Source organism: Parasteatoda tepidariorum, chromosome X1, assembly GCF_043381705.1.
Source record: "Parasteatoda tepidariorum isolate YZ-2023 chromosome X1, CAS_Ptep_4.0, whole genome shotgun sequence".
NCBI lineage: Eukaryota > Metazoa > Arthropoda > Arachnida > Araneae > Theridiidae > Parasteatoda > Parasteatoda tepidariorum.
The window spans coordinates 77,641,811-77,657,854 of record NC_092214.1 but is presented as its reverse complement, the minus strand read 5'-3'; the positions used below and the strand labels follow the sequence as shown (position 1 = coordinate 77,657,854).

Sequence of the window (16,044 nt, the reverse complement as noted above, 5' to 3'; positions counted from 1 at the left end):
CTTTGAAGATACCTTGACAAAACGCCTACTTCTTTCTACTATTGCCTGAACATTCGACCCTCTAGGTTGGTTGGCACCTATTTCAATTAAATACAAGCTAATTATGCAAGAACTGTGGAAACATAAATTGCAGTGGGATGAAACGATCTCTCCAAATATCTCACAAGAGTGGACAAAGCTTGCAGAAGATATGATGCTAGTAAAAGACATCAAAATACCAAGGCTCTTGTCACGTAACAAGCAATTTCAATTATTTGGCTTCAGCGACGCTTCAGAAAAGGCTTACGCGGCTGTCATATACTGTCGCTCAGTGCTAGATGATAAACAAATCAGTGTTCAACTTGTTGTCTCCAAAACAAGAGTTGCACCACTAAAGAATGAATCTCTTCCAAGAGTAAAACTAAGTGGAGCTTTGCTTCTAGTAAAGCTGATGAAATTTACGTGCAGTGCATTAAATATTCCAATATCCCAATCTCACTTCTATACAGATTCAACTATCGTTCTTTCTTGGTTGGGATCGCCATCCAGCCGATGGAAAACCTTTGTTGCCAACAGAGTAGCAAAAATCCAAAGCTTATCTTCCCCAAATCAGTGGCATCACATTAGTGGTGATACAAATCCAGCAGATATCGCAACCTGTGGTGTGTCATCATCAACATTATTCACATCTCAGTGGTTTAGTAGTCCAACATTTCTGTATCAACCGATTTCTTTCCTAACAAATATGCTCATATCTCAAATGTGTAAGCCTATGCCTGAAGAAAGAGTGTGTACTGTGCAGTCAATTGCCTACTATCAGCCATTCATCTGAAGCAAATGAATTGATAAACTAATTCTCCTTTTTCTCTAAACTTAAACGTATAACAGCATATTGTTTAGGATTCATTCACAATTGCAGAAACTCCCAAAGTAAGGTAACTGGTTTTGTAAAAACTGATGAACTTAATAATGCTATGAATGTATTGATTAAATTAGTTCAATCTGTTGAGTTTAATAGTGAGATCAATGCTTTTCAAAAAATCAACCCTTATCTTGCAAAAGCAAAATTTTATCTCTCAATTCCTTTTTGGATCATTCAGGTATTCTCAGGGTGGGAGGTCGCTTGCGACATGCAAATATCGGATACGACCAAAAACATCCGATCTTACTGCCAAAAAGGCATGTCTTAACTGATCTCATTATTAGACATTATCATCAAAATTTATTACATGCTAGTGCTCAACTTGTACAATCTTCTATTCAGGAAATTTTTTGGATCATGGGTGCTAGAGATATTATCAGACATATAATTACAAAATGTGTTAAATGTTGTAGAATTAGAGCATCTGTCACTAACCAAATGATGAGTGATTTGCCATCCAGTCGAATTTCACCAGCTCTTACATTCTTACGATGTGGAGTTGATTATCCAGACCCGTTCCAAATTAAAGCAGCTAAAGGACGGGGCTCTAAAACATTCAAGGCATATATAGCTCTTTTTATTTGCTTTACAACAGGAGCTATCCATTTAGAGTAGGTCACTGATCTTTCTGCAGGTGCCTTCATTGCAGCTCTAAAGCGATTTATTTCTCGTAGGGGTAAATGTAGCGACATATACAGTGACTGCGGTCCAATTTTAATGGAGCTAAGCGCAAACTAATGGAATATGAAAGACTAGCAAAATCAAAGGGTTATAATCAAAATGTTGACAAATTTTTGTCTGATATGGGTATACGTTGGCATCTAAATGTGCCCGGCGCTCCTCACATGGGCCTATGGGAAGCGGGCATTAAATCCACGAAATATCATTTAAAACGGGTTGTGGGTGATATCAAATTAACACACGAAGAATTTGAGACCCTCTTAGCCTAGATCGAAGCTTGTCTCAATTCACGACCTTTAACTGCCTTATCTTGTGACCCTAACGACCTATCGGCCTTAACACCAGGTTATTTTATAATCGGAAGATCATTAACAAGCATTCCCGAACCAAATTACACCGAATTTAACATTTCTTATCTTACAAGATGGCAGATAATCCAAAAAATGGGGCAGCAGTTTTGAAACGTTGGCACAAAGAATATTTGTGTAGACTGCAACAACGACCAAAATGGCTTTTGCCAACTAAAAACATCGAAGTTAATGATTTGTGTTTGTTAAAAGATGATAATCTGCCACCTACCAAGTGGAAAATGTGCAGAGTAGTCCAATTACACACCGGTATTGACAATCATGTTCGAGTTGTAACTGTTAGAACATCAGATGGCATATTTAAAGGAAATGTAACAAAATTGTGTCTTTTACCAAAATAAGCAGAAATTTGTACAAAAAAATGTCTTTATGTAAGTGTATTCATGTAAACAGTTCATTTAATGTCTTATTGCATTCGTATCACATTTAAGAATTTTGAAATAGTATTTCCAGGCGGGCGGCTTGTTATTGTTAATTTACGTCGCACTAGAGCTGCACAATGGGCTATTGGCGACCGTCTGGGAAACATCCAAACTTTTTTTCCGAAGACATGCCATCACAATTTTGATCCTCTGCGGAGGGGATGGCACCCCCGCTTCGGTAGCCCGACGACCTGCGCGCGTAGTCGAGCACTTTACGGTAGCACAGTTTAACGAGGACCAATACCGTACACCCTCGGTCCCTACGCAGACTGATCCAAGTGGTCACCCACCCGCACACTGACCGTAGCCAGTGATGCTTGACTTCGGTGATCTGCTGGTAACCGTGTCTTAACGATCAGTCCACTGCGGAACTCAAGACGGGCGGCATGTTCGGCCTTAAATTCAGTTTGCCTCATCACTAGAGGGCGCTATTATTCATGTTCTATTTTTCTATTAATTTTGTTGTTCAGTGTGTGTGTAAACAAAGAGGAATAAAGTTATGTTTAGAAGCGCGTGCTGTTCCTTGTCTCGTCTCATCACATGTAGTACGATATTTGTTTATCCATCATATTTAAACTATTATTTAAGAAAATAAAAATAACAACAAAATAATATTAATTTGCTAAACTTCAAATATTAAGCATAAGTAAGCCTAGTCAGATGAAATCTTGAAAACGCGTTAGCGGAATGCACTTATTTCTAAAGAATAGGAACTGAACATATTTATCATCAAATCCCACGGAAAACTAATATGGGACAAAACTGAAAATCTACAAAAGAGTTACGCTTAAATAAGTATAAGTCAAACAGAATTTCATTGCTGTTGAAAAGTCCTGAATATCACTAATTACCTTTTTAATAAAAATAATATGCATAATAAACTTTTATGCAAAAGCAGATTTTTTTTTTCGTCTTTTGGCTCACAAATTTTGATCTTTAAATGAGTTGTATAAATAAATGTAACTTCAAAATCCCTTGGGGTTTATCTTTACTGTTAAAATATGTTTATGATCATGTTAATCATTACATACATAATTGAACATAAATGCTTTGTAATATGAAGTTTAGTTACTGTTAAATGAACCAGAAATGAATAAAATTCGCAAATGAATTAAAATTCATTTATGTAAAAATCGTCAAATAATAAAAGTTAATTTCAAGAAATGCGTATGTATACAGAAAACAAGCCCGTCAGTTGATTCCTTCAAATATACAAAGAATGCATCATGATCCCGCAGAATACTTAAATAAACAAAGTATATTTACTGTACAAAATTGTTCAACTTACAAAACAATTTTGTTTAGAACAACACTTTATTCACTAATAAATGCTTAGTTTATAATTGATCAATAAAAAGAGAAAATTCGCAATTAATAAAAATGTTACATATAAAAACTGCTTCCTATTACTCATTGCTTTTATTTATCCAACTTTTGATTATATATTTTTGATAAAATAATACATGAAACGATATTTTTTAGGGTATAAATTATTTTATATCAGCAAGCCACGTATAATGTATTTTCTAAGTTAATGTACACATAAATCATCGGGAAATAAAAATTTCTTATTTTTCCCAAATTTAATCATAAAACTTTGGATACGCCCCTCGTTTATGTTATAAGATGGAATAAGCATATAAGAGGGAAAAAGCAATAACCTCTCATTTTAAACAATGAAAGAAAGATGAGTAAAAATTACAAACTTACCAATCTAATAGGACAAAACTGTTTAACGACAGAAAACCGCTCTTCGCAAGAGATAAATCACTCTCATCAACTTATAATAAACAAATGACGCAATTTCTCTGGATAAATACGTCACTTCCTTTCACCATTTTTTTTCACCTTTTCAATACAACTTCTGTTTTTTTGTTGTCTGTCAGTTACTTCTTTCAGAAACATAAGGAGTAATCTAGGCGTAGGGTTACTAAGGACTTTTTGAGATTCGATTACGGCATAATCGTTAAATTTGATTGTCTTAATTTCACATAAAAATCTGCAGGTCATTCCTTTAAATTGGAACATATCATCAAAATTTATGCAAGTAATTTTAAACAGATTTCAAGTTTTTATAAATGATCAGTCTCTGTTTGTTTTGAGACCAACAAAAGCTTTTAAATTCAGATTTTTTTTTAAACATTTAAATTAATATTTAGTAATTAATTAATTAGAAAATATTTTTATTACTGATAAAAATATTTTCTTAGCATGGATGTATTTCTACATTTTATGTGATTACTATGCAATGGTTATTAAAAAAAATATAAATAAAGAGTATAAATATTATGACTTGCTTATGTCTGTAAGCTGCCAATAATTCTACGAAATTAATGTTACTACCTGTTTTTTAATCTGATTATTGATTTTAGCACAACATGAACTTGACATTAATTATTATTATTATTTTTTATTAAAAAAACAGCTGATTTTGTATTAGAAGAATTGCAAAGGTGATGTCAAATATATTCTGCACTTTTTGAATAAAAATATTTTAACAAAAAATTATTTTAAGACTGAAGTTTATCCATCAAAGAAAGAAAAAAGCCACAGTTTCAGTGCCTTACACTTGAAGCAAAGTTATAATTTTAAACAGAACAAATCAACGTTTCGTAAAGAATTATCTGGTATTTAGAATGAACAAATAACTAAAAGCAATTTTTACAAAAATTGCCAACTTGGCGAGATTTTTCCACCTAGAGCAGGGTTTCTTAACCTGTGGTTCATGAACCCCTAAGGGGTCCATGAGTCCCGCTAACTACTCCTAATTTTTAAAACGTTTGGAAGCCTACCCATTGCTTGTAAAGGGATCTATGGAAGCTATAATTCTGTTTGCTACGGTGTATCTTCGCGAAGAGGGATTTTCCACGCTCGTGACAATAAAAACAAAACATCGTATCGATCGAATCGAAAACATCGAAAACTATCCCCCAATTCAATTTGTTAATTAAGGAAAAGCAGCAGCAATCTTCACATTAAAAATTTTAGTTATAAAAATTTTTTATGCTATTAAAATAATAAAATTAAATGTTTTCTAATTATGGATGTCTTTTTGCAATTATTTTTTTCACAGGGGGTGGTCCGTGACTTCTTAAAAAATTTTAAAAGGGGTCCATTATACCAAAAAGGTTAAGAAACACTGACCTAGAGGAAAGTTATAAAAAGGAATAATTCTACATTTTTTGCAAATTTTATGATCTCAGATGATGCAGCATAGGAGTAACTTTTTAAATAAACGCTTTTCACTGCCACAAAACTGGCTTTTCTGCAGTTATGCTCAATTTTCAGATTTACCAACAAAAGGCTAAAGATAAACTTAACAAACTCACAGTAGTTATAGCATAATATTCATTTTTAAGTGTTATCTGTCAGAGTCATCTAAAAACAGTCTTAAAATCGACGAATAATTCTCACTTTTTTGAGCCTAGACAATGAAAAGCTTTGGTGTAATCTTCTAAATACTGAAAAATATATCACAAATTCTTTTCATTTTAACAAAACAGTGGCTTTCTTTTCTTGACATTTTGCCCCGTTTTCATAATTAGAACAAGGCGAGCGCCTAAAATTAGGCAAATCGTACACTAAAAAGGTATGGATAGCTGTTAAAAATTCACACTTATCGAAAATAACGTGGAATTTTATAAGAGAACTGGGGGGGGGCAGAAAAATTTGTCTTCGTGGAGGACTTTTTGATGAAATTAACCAAATTTGCGTTTTAATGGAGAGGAAAACCACGAAACCTACCCCGGTTAGCCCGATGGCAAGGGACTCTATCCCATGATTCGTTTACTACTGAGGATATTTTACGTCGATACTGTGGTAGGTGCGAGCCGAGAGCGAAATCGCATCGATCAGTCATCGCTGGGATTCGAATCATAGAGTTGAAATACTGGGGTAGAGAGAGTGGAATAACCCCCAACCCATGGACAAGAAGAAGTCACGTGACTGCAGCCTAAACTTGCGGTTGACTGAGACCGATTCTATTCCCGTCCATTCGTTTAACATTGCGATCGTCTGATGCAATTAACAGTCTGTCGTTTCAATTCAGAAATAAGAATGGTACAAAAGTCCTGAGCATTTTGCTGCACGGAGAAGTTTTCTAGGGACTGTCCGATAACTTTTTACAAGAAAGGGCGACATTTTTTTTCACTTTTCCTATTTTAAAATTTTTCCGATACTCAGTCATGCTCTGATGCTTTATTTTACTAGTATATTAAAGTGTAGAATTAGCTTGATTTAGTGCAACAAATTCAGAAAACATAACATAGAAGTGGCTAAGTTGTATAGTGTGATGGATTGGTATGGAATAAACTGTTCAGACGGCCAAGGCTAACAGCTGGCTGAGGTGCAAAGATTTAACATCCTGAACCTTTCTTGTAAAATTTCAACTGCTTTTACCTTTGTATAGATCGTATATATTTTATTTGCTAGCTGGCAAAAAGATGTAGTTTTAAATGCGTTTACTATTTTTAAGAAAATTACATTTTTTATGGAGGGGCATTGTAATTTTCCTAATGTCTATAAAATGATTAAGGTTTTTTAATTTGTAAAATAAAATATTTTTAACTGTTACTTTTTAAGTTACTGGTTTTCTGTATAAAAATTATTAAATATATATTGACCTATAATAGTTGCATAAATTTACCTCATAAAAAGTTGCATAAATTGCAATTTCTATCACAATAAAAGAAAGGTTTTTTAATTATACGTTCGTTATTAGTTTCAATCTACATTTAGTACAAAGTAAAAATTCTAATTATTTTCTCTTTTATTTAAGTACTTTTTGCTTAAATTTCAAAAGCTTTTCTACTAGTCACTTTGTGTGTACAGTCCGCAAAAAAAAAAAAACGATATCACCCTGAATAACTTTCGTTCTAATGATCGGATTTTCACGAACTATGTCAATCTTAATGGTTCCGGGGGGTGACCTCAAATATGCTAATTAATTAGTGCTAACTATTAATTAAGTTACGAAATCAGACACAAAAACGTACTTTCTCTGAATAAACATGTATTTTTTCTTACATATTTGGATTCTTAACCTTCAAAATATAGGGGGTAGCCGCAATCTGGGAAATATGGTCCCCATAGTTTGGTCAGGAGAGCGATCCAAAGTTCGTACCCCTTAATGTTAATTTCACTTTTTACGTTTTTAGTCATATTTTAAAAACTAATAAAGCAATTCGAAGAAAATTTCACCCAGTCATAAAACTCATTTACCCAAAGATAATTTCACGAAAAAAATAATTTTTAATAATTGTTAATTATTTTTTATTATTTAATTAAATTAAGGATGAAAAATTTTTGAATTATAAGGTATGAATTTTTTTATACCATATTAATCTACATATTTTTCAATTGAAAAATCTAAAGTTTCAACTGTTTTTATTTATTAGAAGCTGAGAAAAATTAAAATTAATTATTTTTAAAAAAATAATTTGGCGACAATGAAGAAATGATTAAATGGAGCGATTAATATTAAAATGTGATAAACTTGCGAGGAACTTGACTTCGCGCGCTTAGCATAAAATTTCATTCATATTTTTTTCGCTAATAATCGTTTGCTTATCTTTTCATTTTTATTTTTTTAAGCTATAAAATACGATGTTTCTTCTTTAGTCGTCTAAAATTCTATTTGCAATTTAGTAAAGAAATTTGAATAAAACATTTTATTGAATAAAATACATTTTATTCAGAGAATGTGGAGTTTTATAAAAGCATGCTTCTGATAGAATATGATTATACAACAGATTGTGCTTCTTTAATGTGATTTTTTTTTATTTTTTTTTTCTCAATAACTGATAAAATTTCAATAATATACATACGAATGAATAAATTTGGAATAAAATATTCATCAATTTCTTGAATATATATTTTATAAATATTAATAAAAATACGCAGTCAACATTTTTAAGCATCTCTCACAACATCGCAAATTTCTCAAAATCTTATAGGGTAAACTAACCAGTGAAGGAATACTTAAGCTTAGCTTGTCTTTAAAAAAAAATCATAAAAATTTCAAAATTTGTAATTTTAGCTAAATGACGTATTTGTTATTAAATGCATGTCGACATATTTGTTATTAAATGCAAATTATGTAAAAAAAATTTAGATAACTTACATAATATTGTTTTAAGCTTTTGGTGGTTTAAATAATAAGTAGTAAGATAACCAAGTGAAGGAACAGTTCTTAAATTGAATAAACACTAAATTTTCCAGTGAATGAACACTTAATTTTGAGAATGTTTGATGCTCGTTAGGAATCCTTAGGCCACACAGATATCTGTCGCCCTGTAGATGCCTGAATTGACGGATGTTAACACAGGCGGGCATTAGGAAAAAAAAATCTTTTAAGTTTTCGTGCCCCCATTTCAGTATCTTAAGGGCCTTACGAGCTCTGTTTAAAAAGAGAGTATCATATCAGATATATATATATATATAAGAAAACAAAAATAATCATAGTAGCAGTATTTGGTGGTAAATGTAGCTTATCGTAATTGAAGAATATGCTGTGCGACATTTTATGGTGAATTTGCGAACGTAAGTTTCAGAATGTATCGAAACATGTGGATGCTATTTGCTAATCATCTTTATCCAAAGAAAACCATGTAACGTAAATATCTAGCAAAATGAAGCAATTTTTTAAACAATGAATCATACAATATGCAACATATTATTTCTATATCTTATTCTTAAACATAACATATTTCAATGTTTTTAAAATGCCACTAAACATTCAGCAATTCATTGAGTTATAGAAAAAAGAAATCGTAAATTACAGAAAACCTTGTGAATGTGCATTAGAATTACTATACAATCTACATTTTATTTTTCATGCACTTTTTTTTCCTTCAAACTTTCATGCCTAGAAGACTCGATTAAAGCTGTAAAAATCATTATCCCTAAAATTTTGTATATAGCTATTATAAGTTATGTTAATTTGATTTTAGTATGAAATCCTCGAATAAACATAGCAAAAATAGCATAATCTAAATAATATCAGATAAAAAGTTCATGTATTTAAATTCTAAAAACTTAGAAAATCATAAATAATTTATAAATCGATTCAAATTTTCTTTTCAAAGGAGATTAAAATAAAAAAAAAATTTGCTTTTTGGACAGAAATTAGCTTAAAAATTGTCTATATCCTAGAAACTTTGAGATATTTTCTATTAACTTTGAGATATTTCTATTAAACCTCTCCGAGCAATCACAGAGCATTATTTAATTTTTTTTTACAGTCAGAAATTGGTTGCTTAGCAACCTAGTGAAATTAAGTCTTCTTCTTTTGAATTAGTCAATGGGTTACCTTAAAATATTAATTTGCGCTGGCGACTTTTATTGGCGGTTTTCTGGACTATCGCCAAATATATAAACCTTTTTTGTGACCCAATTTAAGACCCAATTTTTTCAAAATTTTGTCTCCCCACCCCCGTAATTCAAGTGTCTGGATTTCAAATACGCAAAAAAAAAAAATTATATGTTTATTCAGAGAAAGTACGTTTTTGAGTCTGATTTCGTAACTTAATTAATAGTTAGCACTAATTAATTAGCATATTTGAGGTCACCCCCAGGAACCATTAAGAATGACACTTAATTCGTGAAAATCCGATCATTCGAACGAAAGATATTCAGGGTGATATCTTTTTTTTTTTTTTTTTTGCAGACTGTACAATTCAATTTTCCTTGTAATTTATGGAATTTGATTGTACATGAAATACAAAGTAAAATTTCTAATTAAACTCTTTTATTATTTTCTTTTACTAGTTTAATGCTTTCAATCTTATATTTTTCACTATTCGGCACTGAAAACCTTTATATTAAAATAAATATTTTATTTCATATTTAGACAAATTGTTGAGTATTAAGTTAAAATGCAACAGTAGTTTATTTTTGAAAATATCAATTTTAAGTGTCAGGAAAAAAAGAAGTTAAAATTCTAAATTAATAACGTAAATAATCTTTATTGTAGAAATAATTTAATGTATTCAATATATAAATAAAATTCTAAACATAATTAAATCTTATCAAAAATATGTTTTTCAACTATTCTATTCTACTAAAAACGGGTTTTATTTTCCTCGAAGCTATTTTTCCCGAAATTTAATATTGCCTCTGGAGCAGTCTCTTGCTGAGCATAAATAAAAATGATAAAAGTGTTGCAACATTAACGTATGTTTTACGTATTAAAACTGAACCTTTTTATTTCTAAGCATCGAACTTTTTTCACACGATCTGTTTAATTTTACAATTTGTTTTATCTAATAGTGATCAAACTTTTAAAACATAAAGATTAAATTTATTTTTTAAACAAACTTATGTTTCATTAAAAAAGAAAGGCAACATTTTCAAATTCACATTTTAAGCCCTGATAGGTGTAAAAAAATCGTGATTTTTGTATCGAAGTTATTATTATTTTTTTAAAAAAAATAACAATAGTTAAATGTTATAATAGTTATTACAATATATATTGTTAAATTTTTTTTATATATAGGTCTTTGTAATAAAAACATTTACAAATTTTTTTCTCTGAATATAGTAATAAATATAAGTGGTGCAGAATATCGTTTTTTATTTTTATATAATGAATAAATTTTAAGGAATAGTGTTAAGGGAAAAGACGAGAACTTCTTAAATTTTTTAATAAAGGCAGTACTTTAATTAAAAATTATTTGTTAAGATAATATTAAAGAAATGTGATTAACGAAAATATTTTTTCTCTCTCTCAAATGATGAGATTATTTGCGCATCGGTAATATCGGAATAAAGCTGGTTAAAAAAATTTGTGGGTCAACATTTGTGATACTGCGCCAAGAATTGCACTCTTTCCATTACGTGATTGCAGCTCTTTCCTTACTATCTGTGGCGTGTCCTTTCGGAAGGAATGAAGCGAGCTTGGTTCCTCTATTTACCATTTCAACTCTATGATTCGAACCCTTTTCAAATCATTGGGAGGCGAGCGCTCTATTCCCTGAGCCACCACTGTTCTTCTATTGCAATGTTTTATTTTTTAACCGTCGTTGAACAGCTGATACAATTTTGAGTTTACAACTACAAATGTTGAACTTCGTAGCCTTGTAATTTTGAACCCAATCCGGAAGACAAGGGAACTCCTGGATCAAGCAGGAGATGAAATTTTACCTTCATGGAGGACTTTTTAATTGAACTAACCAGCATTTTTGTGGAAATGTATCGAATTCAGAACTCATGGCAATTTTTTTTTTAACTTTAAGCTAATTAATTAGAATAGATAGTTCGATCTAATATGTGAAAGGCTTGAGGAAATATAGTAATAAACCACACTTTTATTTAAAGTGACATTTCTACAGCGAACTGTTACTTAGTATCATTACCCTATAGGTACTTGGCAGATTTCCGTGATTCTTACTAAAAAACATAGATGCGTTACTGCAGACATGAAAATTGCGGCGTTTTTACCAAAAACGAAAAAAATAATATTAAGCTTCCCCAAGCCCTGCACATGTACTTAATACTTAAATAATAATCATTAATTTCTGTCAAATTCACATATACGTTAGCAACTTTTGCCGCCGCAATTTAAAGTCGTCCTTAAGAAGAAAAGAATAATTATAAAAACGCATTTCAAAAATATTTATGACGCAAATCGTCATTCAAAATAATAAATCTTTTTTCCTGGTTAATAATAAAAGAGCAGTAATGGTCTTCTCCAAACAGGTTTTAAGAATTAATTAAAAACAAAATCACAATGAATCACTATTAAAATTTTTTATCATATGTACTTTTCGCTTACAATTACTATTTTTCTCCCAACGCTCACATTCATGGTTTCCTTATGAGTTAGTTTAACTAATTCGAGAAGCACAGAGCACTGATTTTTAATGAAAAGGTTATAAATAAATCAGCATTTATTTATTCTCTGCTTGGGTTGTTGCAGGTGCATTCGACCTTATTTTTGAAAATTTAAATTTCTAGCTTTCCTCATAATGCCAGTTCTTTTAAGCTATTAAAGCTTGAGTGAAAATTAAAAATTACTAAAATTCTCGGTGTTTTATGGATCTACTTGTGGATAAAAAAAAAATTATAAATTTTAAAGAAATAAATCCAGCAGTTAATTAGCTAACAAATGGGCTAATAATGAGAAGCACTTTTAATCACTAAAAAACTTATCTCACAAAAACTTACTGTTTTCGATGCAAAATTGCATAATTTTCAATTATTCTATTTTTTTGCCCAAACAATTACTTTTTTTAAAACGCAATCTCAAAGAAGGATTGTTTAACAAAAAATAAAACATTATTTTTGAAAATTTAAATTTCTAGTTTTCCTCATAAAGTCAGTTTTTTAAGCTATTAAGCTTGAGTCAAATTTAAAAATGACTAAAATTCGAGCTGTTTTTTTTATTTTTTATTATCTATATATATGGATAAAAAGTATTGAATTTTCTAAATTATAAAAAAGTAAAATTACAGTTAATTAGTCCAACAAATAGGGCTAATAATGAGAAGCACTAAAAAACTTATTTCACAAAAGCTTTTCGATGTAGAATTACAGTAACAATTTCGAATTGTGATCTCACAGAAGGATTATGAATAACGGATAAGGAATCAAAGGTATTAGCGTTTAAAATGGTAATAGACAGGGGTTGGACAAAATTTATGGAAACACTTCTAAACTAACTTCTCAAAAAATACTTAGAAAATCATTTATAACTTTAGAGATGTTTAGATTATGCGATTTCTCATACATATCAATGGATTTTTAAGGTTTGAGGGACCAACAATAAATTATGATTGAGAAAAAGTGGTTTTAAACACCCTATGCTAAAAATAGAGCAATGAGCATATAACTTTTAACATTTATTTTGGTTATTACACGCAATAATTGAGCAAATATTCGTAAACCTAGCTTAGATATTCATGGAGAAGTGGACATTTCTGCAATTTTTGTTTGTTTGTTACATTCTCTTATTATGACTGCAGAAATACACTGCTCAAAAAAATTAGGGGAGCCATGTGCTCCCCTAATTTTTTTGAGCAGTGTATATCTATGCAGATATATATGTATATACACTGCTCAAAAAAATTAGGGGAGCACATGGCTCCCCTAATTTTTTTGAGCAGTGTAGTTATTAAAGTTAAACAAGATTTTTAGTGTAGTTTTTAATTAATAGCAAAAGTATTTTAAAGTTTGAAAACAATTCGCTTAGATATATGAGCATTTAAAGTAATCTTATTATACTGCACATGCGTGGGAAACATTTAATTGTTTTTCATGATTTTGTTCTGAATCGTATTTGATAAAGTATGAAAAAAAATTCGATTTGAATATCTTGAAATTTTAAAAAGTTTCCAAGTAGTTCTTATAAATTTGGAAAGAAAGTTGTGAATAGTAAGGGGTTTGCTGAATGGCAATTTTACTGATTTATTTTATATTTTAGAATGATATTTTTGTTGTTAATTAAAAATTACTCTAACAATTATGAGATTAATGAATATTTTTGCAGATATAGTGAAAAAACATAAGGAAAAGAATTCGTTTTTCGATAATAAAAAAATGTCAATATCTTGATAAATATTTAAGCTAAAGTTACGATATTGCATATTATAAGCACCATAAGTGATACAAGCTTATTGCTATATTTTTTGGCATAGGGTTGACATACTATTTCGTTCGAATCTCTTGTCGGTTTCTGATACATCTAAAAGTGTTAAATTTCATTGATATGCATGAGAGATCTAAACTTTTCTGAAGTTATAAAATTACTCTCAAAATATTTCTTCAGAAATAAGAAAAAATGAGTTTGTATAGAAGCATTTCTATAATTTTATCCAATTCCTGTAGCCCAAGTAACTAATAAATTGCTTGACTTAAGCGTTTTACAAAGAACTGGAACTAACTAAGAGTAACATAAAATCTTATTATTGGATAAAACCTTTATCAATTAACTTTAATGCATTGAATTCAAATAACTTAATCATTTTGAGGCTAATTGAATAGTTTTTAAGTTATTTACTCCTCCTCCCCTAAAAAAATTATGCTGCAATTAAAATAAGGAAAAAGATCATTGCTAGCGAAATTTAAAAAAAAAAAAAAAAAAAAAAAAAAAGTTTCATANAAAAAAAAAAAAAAAAAAAAAAAAAAACAAGTTTCAAAATTTGAAAGAAATCGGTCGAATAGTTCTCGAGAAATGAAAGTTCAAAAATGCGAACGATTTCGCTCAAGTTCTTTATTCAGTCATTTAAAATTATAGTTCAAAATGGTGTAAAAATTAGCATATCTTTCAATTCAGAAATGTTCCTACCAATATTGAGAAAAAATAATAAATAGTTATAAAAATGCATTTTTTACAGTTATCTTTGGATGAACAAACTTCATAATTTTTCGATTTGTTTTTAAAATTCTGGAGATAAAGCAAAATACGCAAAAAGTGATATTAACATTAAAGGATTTCGACATCCCCTCTTCATCAAACTATTGGGACCAGATTGGGACTAACTCCATCTTCGATGGTCAAAAATCCGACGGAAAAAAAAGATATATTCATTCAGAAAGAACACGTTTTTGTGTCTGTTTCCGTAACTTAATTAAATTACAGAAAGTTAAGTTACCGCTAATCAATTAGCATATTTGAAGTCAACTCATTGAACCATTAAGATTGACATTAAAATTATTTAGGGTGATTTCTTTATTATACGCACTGAGCACAGTAATAAGTGACACACATTGTATAAATTCCTGGCTAGAACATTTGAAACAGTGATCTGTTTAAAATGAAAAATAGTTTGAAATATTATCTGAATGATCTTCATCATATCTGAGTTCTTAACAGCATATATGTATCTAAGTAATTCTAAAGAAAACGAGATAACTTAAGTAACAAATCATTTTTTTTGTATCTGCTCTCGTTGAATGATTTGATTCCTTTATAGATAATGACATTTGAATTTCATTCGCAAAATCAAAATACAGATCTAAGACTTGAAGTTCTTTAACACTAAAAAGACGGAAAATTAGTATATACCTATACTGCCCAAAAACAGTCAAAATGACTGGATTGTAAATGCGTAAATAAATTTGTTTAAAATTAATTTTTAACATTTCTTATATTATTTACAGTTATGTAACAAGTTATTAGTGAATATTAACAATAAAAAAATTATATGTTGTACAAAAAGTCACAAAATTCTAAGAAATTGTGTCGTAAATAAAAATCTAAGTAAGTAAAGTAGTAAATAAAAATCTAAAATATAAATTTGTTTAAAAATTAAACTCGCAAAAACAAGCCTTTCAAAGGGAGAAAAGCATCAGGATTTTGATGCAATAAAAAAAATTCTATTATTAGTTTCAAGAATCATCTTGACTTTAAACTTGACGTAAAAAAAAAACTGTTTCGGCGGATCTACAGCACGCTGAAATTTGATGTACTGATAGGGCCATTTTTGAATTAACGAGATTTTTCTCAGAAATTCCAATTTTTCTGAAAGTTATTGCAATTTTAAGTGCTTTTTGGCAATTTTTCTTCCATAAATAATAATTATTTTTCCATTGCTGTAGAAATAATTATTTCTCTGGTGATTTTCATTTTATAAACTTGCGTTTGAAACAGTAAGAAAAAATAAATAAATGAAATAAATATATAAGTTAAATGAATAAATAAAAAACAAGAGAGAGATTAAATGTTACCAAATGT

General features: G+C 29.8%; 2 protein-coding genes across 2 annotated transcripts in view; one reads left to right on the top strand and one right to left on the bottom strand.

The window, feature by feature from the left end:
- Positions 1–4,142, bottom strand: part of LOC107445131 (SEC14-like protein 4) — a gene marked incomplete in the record, with an annotated part of 88,565 nt that extends 84,423 nt beyond the window's left edge. Inside the window, 1 exon segment of the mRNA XM_071187591.1 lies at positions 4,083–4,142.
- Positions 104–811, top strand: LOC139427003 (uncharacterized). The gene has a single exon (XM_071187281.1). The coding sequence runs from the start codon at positions 104–106 to the stop codon at positions 809–811; it is 708 nt and encodes a 235-aa protein (XP_071043382.1).
- Positions 4,143–16,044: the final 11,902 nt, after the last annotated feature.

Coding starts and splice junctions, on each gene's coding strand:
- LOC139427003 (XM_071187281.1), top strand. CDS start 104: ATGCAAGAACTGTGGAAACATAAATTGCAGTGGGATGAAACGATCTCT.